Raw genomic sequence first — 7459 nt, 5'->3', positions numbered from 1 at the left:
AACACAATGTCAAATACAAGTAGCCTAGTCAAATAATTAACATCCAATCACATTAACCGTTACACTCTCGTGGGAATTCCACTAACAGTCCGTATGTAGCCTAACGTAGCTGCTGCTCATTCCGTTTGCTCAAAAATGTACAAATGGTTAAAAAAAGTAAGGTCCGCGTCCATAGAGACACATACCAGCTCTACTGGTAGTACTGCTACTACCAGCAGTACTGCACCTGTCGACGACCCAAGTTGTTCTGCTTCCACGAGCACATCCAATGCTAGCATCAGTAATTCTACATTTGTTGTTAGCCCAGCTAGCATGGACACTGACAGTTGTGAATCTGACGCAGCCGACGAGCTACTGCCCCCTTACCCGGGAAAGCACCAAACAACAGACAGGGATGTTGGACCATCGAAGAGGCGCAAATATGATGAGAACTACATTGATTTGGGGTTCACTTATATTGGGAGTAGTACCTTTCCTCAGCCACAGTGTGTTATATGTGCAAAAGTACTGTTTCACAACTCGATGAAACCTTCACTCCTGCGCAGACATTTAGAAACAAAACATGCCAATTTGAAAAATAAGCCACAGGAGTTTTTTGAGCGAGAATAAAGACGACTTTTGAGTAGTAAGACATGTATAAAAGCAACATGTACCATTAGTAAGAAGGGGCTAGAAGTGTCTTATATGGTGAGCTACCGAGTGTCTAGGACAGGCAAGCACCATACTAGTGTGGAGGACTTAATGCTTCCTGCTGCCATGGATATGGCTGGGACAATGCTGGGGGAAAAGGCCAAAAAAATATACCGACAATGTCTTCATCAAACAACACTGTTTCACGACGCATCAGTGACATGTCAGGAGATGTTATGAAACAATTACTGCTTCGCATACAAGCCACTGAACACCGTTAGCTCAAAAACACGACTGGCCTATCTGGGTGATGTTTTATCTCGCCCGAATCATCTGAATCTAGGATTACAGGGAATCTCCGCAACTCTATTCAACGTGCGGGACACAATTGAGGCTATGATTAAGAAGTTGGAGCTCTTTTCTGTCTGCATTAACAAGGACAACACACACGTCTTTCCATCATTGTATGATTTTTTTGTGTGCAAATGAACTCAAGCTTACAGACAATGTCAAATGTGATATAGCGAAGCACCTGAGTGAGTTGGGTGCACAATTACGCAGGTACTTTCCTGAAACGGATGACACAAACCACTGGATTCGTTATCCCTTTCATGCCCTGCCTCCAGTCCACTTACCGATATCTGAACAAGAGAGCCTCATCGAAATTACAATAAGCGGTTCTGTGAAAATGTAATTTAATCAGAAGCCACTGCCAGATTTCTGGATTGGGCTGTGCTCAGAGTATCCTGCCTTGGCAAATCGCGCTGTTAAGACACTGATGCCCTTTCCAACCACGTACCTATGTGAGAGTGGATTCTCGGCCCTCACTAGCATGAAAACTAAATACAGGCACTGTATTTGGAAAACGTGTGGAAAATTTATTAAGACTGAGTCTCTCTCCAATACAACCCACCATTGCAGAGTTATGTGCATCCTTTCAAGCACACCCTTCTCATTAACCTGTGGTGAGTTAAGAGGGTCTACAACAGAAGTGAATGGTTATCTGTAGGAGGAATGTATATGGTAGAGGCAATTAAGCTTGGAATGTACTGAGTGCAGGGAAGATGATCATATGTTGGCAGGCACTGATAAGGGTGGAGAGCTGTGGATTAGTGAGGAAGGGGGTCCATATTAAGAGAGAAGGAACAGTTTATTTCCCATATCACTTAACTTCCTGCCAAGCAATAAGGATGTAATGTTGAGAGAAAAGGAGGAGAGCACCCAAATCGGGGTATATATATTACCACTGGTGGAAATATGTTTTTGTCTTTTGCAGCTGTATTGACACAATGGGTGAATAAACTTGGTTTAGGTTTTACTGATTGTCCGTGAGATTTAATAGGTTCATTTAGAACCTAACACTTTCAAGCATTCAGTCAGGGATGTCAAGTTGTAAATTAGTTTTGTTAGAGGATCCACATACTAAAATTACAGCTTCTTTTGAATTGGGACCAACATTATGTTTGTACAACTCAGTTCCGCAATACCAAAGAGAATACATAAAGCTTATCACACTTTTCTGTCAAGCTCTGATTGGTGAGGGCTTTATGTGGCAGGTGGACCCTGTCTATACCCCAGTTCTACGTTGAGCGGGTGTTCATTTTTCAAGTAGAGTCTTTAAGGGAGAGACTGACTTATGATGGCATTTTTCAAGCTTGTATTCATTGTCTTAATTGCTTACCAGACCACAGGTACGAGTCCGCTATACATTATTGACATATAAATTAATGTTTTAACTCAATTAAACATGTAATTAAAATGTGTAGTCTTGTTCATGAGACATTTAGAACCATAAATGGAGGGCTCAATTATTTAATAATCTTTTAATATTTCCACAGCTCTGGCGAGGGTTGTCACTGGGGAGGAAACACAAAACGCCTGGGACAAGCTGAACGTAAGAACTATTGTTATTTTGGAACAATGATTCCCCCATTTAACCCCCAAAATATAGCCATACTAGTGTATGCAACATATTGTGCTGCCTACTGTACTAACAACCAACTGGCAAGGTTCAAAGCAGATTCAGAAAGCTAACAAATATGGTAAGAAAAAAGAGAAATGTGTATTACTGGGACAAAATTACCGTTTGGGCACACCTACTCATTCCAGTTTTTTTCTTTATTTGTACTATTTTCTACGTTGTAGAATAATAGTGAAGACATCCAAAATATGAAATGACACATGGAATCATGTAGTAACCAAAAAAGTGTTTTAGATTATTCAAAGGAGCCACCCTTTGCCTTGATGAGAGCTTTGCACAGTCTTAACATTCTCTCAACCAGCTTCATGAGGTAGTCACCTGGAATGCGTTTGAATTAACAGATGTGACTTGTTAAAAGTTAATTTGTGCAATTTCTTTCCTTGCTAGTACATTTGAGCCAATCAGTTGTGTTGTGACAAGGTAGTGGTGGTATACAGAAGATAGCCTTAATTGGTAAAAGGCCAAGTCCATATTATGGCAACAACAGCTCAAATAAGCAAAGAGAAATGACAGTCCATCATTACTTTAAGACATGAAGGTCAGTCAATCCGGAAAATTGAAAAAACTTTGAACGTTTCTTCAAGTGCAGTCGCAAAAACCATCAAGCACTATGATGAAACTTGCTCTCATGAGGACCGCCACAGGAAAGGAAAACCCAGAGTTACCTCTGCTGCAGAGGATAAGTTCATTAGAGTTACCAGTCTCAGAAATTGCAGCCCAAATAAATGCTTCACAGAGTTCAAGTAACAGACACATCATCAACTGTTCAGAGGTGACTGCGTGAATCAGGCCTTCATGGTCAAATTGCTGCAAAGAAACCACTACTAAAGGACACCACCAACAAAAAGAAGAGACTTGCTTGGACCAAGATACATGATCAATGGACATTGTCTGGTGGAAATCTGTCCTTTGGTCTGATGAGTCCAAATTTGAGATTTTTGCTTCCAGCCGCTGTGTCTTTGTGAGACGCAGAGTAGGTGAACGGATGATCTCCGCATGTGTGGTTCCCACCATGAAGCATGGAAGAGGAGGTGTGATGGTGTGGGGGGGCTTTGCTGGTGACACTGTCAGTGATTTATTTAGGATTCAAGGCACACTTAACCAGCATGGCTACCACAACATTCTGCAGCGATACGCCATCCCATCTGGCTTGCGCTAAGTGGGACTATAATTCATTTTTCAAGAGGACAAGTACCCATCACACCTCCAGGCTGTGTAATGGCTATTTGACAAAGAAGGAGAGTGATGAAGTGGTGCATCAGATGACCTGGCCTCAACAATCACCCGACCTCAAACCAATTGAGATGGTTCAGGATGAGTTGCACTGAAGAGTGAAGGAAAAACAGCCAACAAGTGTTCAGACTGTTGGAAATGCATTCTGGGTGAAGCTGGTTGAGAGAATGCCAAGAATGTGCAAAGCTGTCATCAAGGCAAAGGGTGGCTCCTTTGAAGAATCTAAAATCTAAAATCTAAAATATTTAAAATAATTGTTTATATAAAGAATTGTTTAACACTTTTTTGGTTATGACATGATTCCATATGTGTATATTTCAATTTCATTTCTGTATTCTTGTTAAAGAAGAAGGTAGAAAACAGTCAGTTTATAAAAGACAGGGAAATATTTTGCAACACCAAAGAACAGTTAATTAAAATCAAGCACTGCTTTTCAGGCAGTACATTTTCAGGAATAATATAAATGTCCACTTATATACTGAGTAGAATAAATGGAGGTCTTTTCCTCAGTATCCCACCACAACTTTGTGTTAGCATTCTTCTCTTTTCTTCTCCTCCACTCAGAAATGGGACAGCTGCCAGGACTGTGCCCAAATAATTGAACTCCTTACAGCCCTTCTCTCCAATCCAGACATGCAGGTGAATACATCAGCAGAACACACCTGAAGCATACATTTTTTAATTCATAAAAACATCAATAAACACTCACAACCACCCATAAACACCCGTAACCACCCATAACCAACTATAACCACCCATAAACACCCATAAACACCCATAACCATCAGATCGCTACAGGTGAATGCATGACGTCCATTCACCTGGTTCAGTTTTTGTTCCTGGTTGTCAAAGTAAGGTTGAGGATAGAGTCTTAAGGTTTCTTTTGAGCAAACCAGAAGGAAACACAGACTTTCAGTTCCTGATATGGTTTTCACCTGTAACACCCCTATAACGGCCATCTCAAACCCTCACTCTACACTAGAAGTGGCACAGTATGTGCATTTCTGTTCTGCACTGCTGTGGAATTAGAGACACCCTGTTTTCTATCTAAACATGAAAAGAAACTACTAAGTATTTTACTGTAGCTTTTGATACTTTCTTTAATACGTGTTAATGATTGTAGAACACAATAAATATACTTAATGCATCTCAAAGTGATTTCAGGGTCTTTCTCAACCTTTGCCACTCCTCCATCCCCAGACCAAGATCAGGAGCGAGCTGGAGAAACTGTGTGACCACATGCCAGGTCCTGCAGCACCTAAACTGTGCCAGGAGCAGGTGGATAAGAACCTCCCTCTGTCCTTCACCTTCTTGACCAGCTTCGTCGTAAGTGTTAGTGGGAGGTTGAGAAAGATCCTGGTTTGTACTTCTTCAAATAATTCTAACTGAATGAGCCTAAGTTAAGCTTCTCTCCTCTCCGACAGAATCCAGCTCAGGTGTGCTCCGTGTTGGGACTGTGTGGCTCCCAGTCAGAGGGCCAGCAGCATGACCTGCTGACCAATCACATTCAAGACACTCTGAAGTCAGCCATGACAATGACAAAGGTGAGACAGAAAGAACAAGACTAATGCTCTCTCTCTCTGACCTATTCTGTGTCCTGCTGACTGTTTTTGTCTGTCTGAACCTGACTGTGTTTGTCTTCATCTTGTTTTCTTTCTCTCTGTCTACCAGGTGCAGTTCTCACCACAATGTACCCTCTGCGTTTATCTCATCAAGTTACTGAAGAGTATGCTGCCAAAAGTAAGGCATGCCTTAGAAATACAGTTACTGTAGTGATTCCATTTATTTAAGGCATGCGCACACACAAACACACACATGCCCTGTATCTGTTTCCCCTCCCAGATGGCTGTGATTGATATGCTGGGGAAGGTGTGTGGCATTCTGCCCTCATCTTACAGACATCAGTGTGTGAACCTGATAGAGAAGTATGGTAAGATGCTGATGGACATGCTCCTGAGCTACATCACCCCTGAGGCCATCTGCACCCTCATCCAAGTCTGTCATGGCATGGAGACGCTTGTCAGTGGTGAGTTCATAACCACTTCCTCGTTCATCTTTCCTGCCCTGCACCACCACCGCATAGTCACTTTTCTCTATCCATTTCCTCTTTTATATTTCCTTGTTTTGAAATGACTTTCTCCCTCTCAGAGAGTGCTCCTCTGTCTGACTGTGACTCCTGTCTGACCCTGGCGGTTTTGACCCATCTACACCTGGGCTCCAACGCTTCAGAGCCCCAGACCACCTCCTTCCTGGGCTCCGTCTGCCAGCTCCACCCCAACGCCCTCCCCAAGGTCAGCCCTGCCCCCTGGGCTACATCGCCCTTCAGCTCACATAGGAGCCTTATAGAAGCCTCTGGGCTCATGTCTTATTTCTCTCTTTTCAGTGTGACGGTTTCACCCAGCTCCATGGCTACCAGCTGAAGGGGGTTCTGGGTAAACCAGAGTCTGCCCTTAATGTGTGTGAGGTATGTCATATTTAGATTCACTCAACTACATACTGTAACATAACATGAAAGTCACTTAAATCCAAGTTTCTATGGGTTGGGATGTACTGTAAGTGGCTGTGAGAGTAACTCGAGACATTTGTTTCTCAGAGGGTGGGTCTGTGTGGGGGAGTGAGAGAGGCAGGAGAACAGAGAGAGGACCCATGCATTCTGGGCACCAGCTACAGGTGCAGAGATCTCAAGACTGCCCTGGAATGCGGGGTAAGGCCACCAAACAAACCCAAAAAGTTTTATTCAACCTTTCTTTTAGCAGGGAGTCCCATTGAGACTGTCTCTTTTTCAAGGGAGCCCTGCATTATATAACAAATTACACAATATAAAATACAAAAAGTATAGTACTAATTTCATAACAGAACAAAGGTGTTTAAATCTTGGCATGCAATTTGTCTCATGCAGACAGTGTCCTTCTGCCAGAAGTTTGTGTGGAAGTAAGAACCTTCATCCAGCACCTACTCACAAAGTGGATGGTAAGTTGACTTGACATACAATATTTGTTTCAGAAAACTGGTTGTTACAACTCAGGTAAATGTGGGTCCACTCTCTTTTCAGACTGACGATCCAAGATTTAGAGCCTGCAGCCTTTGCTACAATGAATGACCCCAAAGCGTTCAACATCAAATTGTAAATACTTGATATTTACTGTGTCAATATCAGATAACATTTCCTGCAGACATGGACATTGATTGCACTGAGTATTTTGCCAATGATATTTTATAAAGCTCTTTTGTTCTTTTATCTGCTGTACACAAGACTCTGTATGAACTCTACAGAGCAAGTCAATGAATTCCTAGGGCTAGGGATTTCTCAAGAGGACACAATAAAGATATTGAAACTAGACATTCTTTATATTAGCAGTAAAGGTGGCCTAGAAAGGTACTGGGGAAATGATTAGATTAAACAAGAGCTGAGGTGTTGACACACCAACGATATAAGGAACTACTGACTTGCAACGTGTATGCTTGTGATTTTAGCTATAGATGGTCATACAATCCTTCTCATTAGTTGTATTCATGCCCATTTTGTTACTGAAATGTTAAAAATAAGGTGTGATCAGAGCTAAACAACTATATCAAGTAATTTACTCAAATAAAAAACTGTTTCCTTTACAGCTA

The 7459-nt window shown here is 41.9% G+C and overlaps 1 protein-coding gene across 1 annotated transcript; it reads left to right on the top strand.

The window, feature by feature from the left end:
• Positions 1-2057: 2057 nt before the first annotated feature.
• LOC115160216 (prosaposin) lies at positions 2058-7455 on the top strand. Its single transcript, XM_029710609.1, has 12 exons — positions 2058-2321; positions 2469-2524; positions 4409-4483; positions 5045-5170; positions 5269-5388; positions 5516-5584; positions 5687-5870; positions 5993-6135; positions 6228-6308; positions 6438-6548; positions 6744-6814; positions 6897-7455. Exons 1-11 carry the CDS (start codon positions 2267-2269, stop codon positions 6777-6779), a joined length of 1056 nt encoding a protein of 351 aa, XP_029566469.1. The 5' UTR covers positions 2058-2266; the 3' UTR covers positions 6780-6814; positions 6897-7455.
• Positions 7456-7459: the final 4 nt, after the last annotated feature.

This window comes from Salmo trutta, chromosome 23, assembly GCF_901001165.1.
Source record: "Salmo trutta chromosome 23, fSalTru1.1, whole genome shotgun sequence".
In the NCBI taxonomy this organism is placed as follows: Eukaryota; Metazoa; Chordata; class Actinopteri; order Salmoniformes; family Salmonidae; genus Salmo; species Salmo trutta.
Note: the sequence above shows the minus strand (reverse complement) of the source record. Positions and strands in the feature narration are given on the sequence as shown.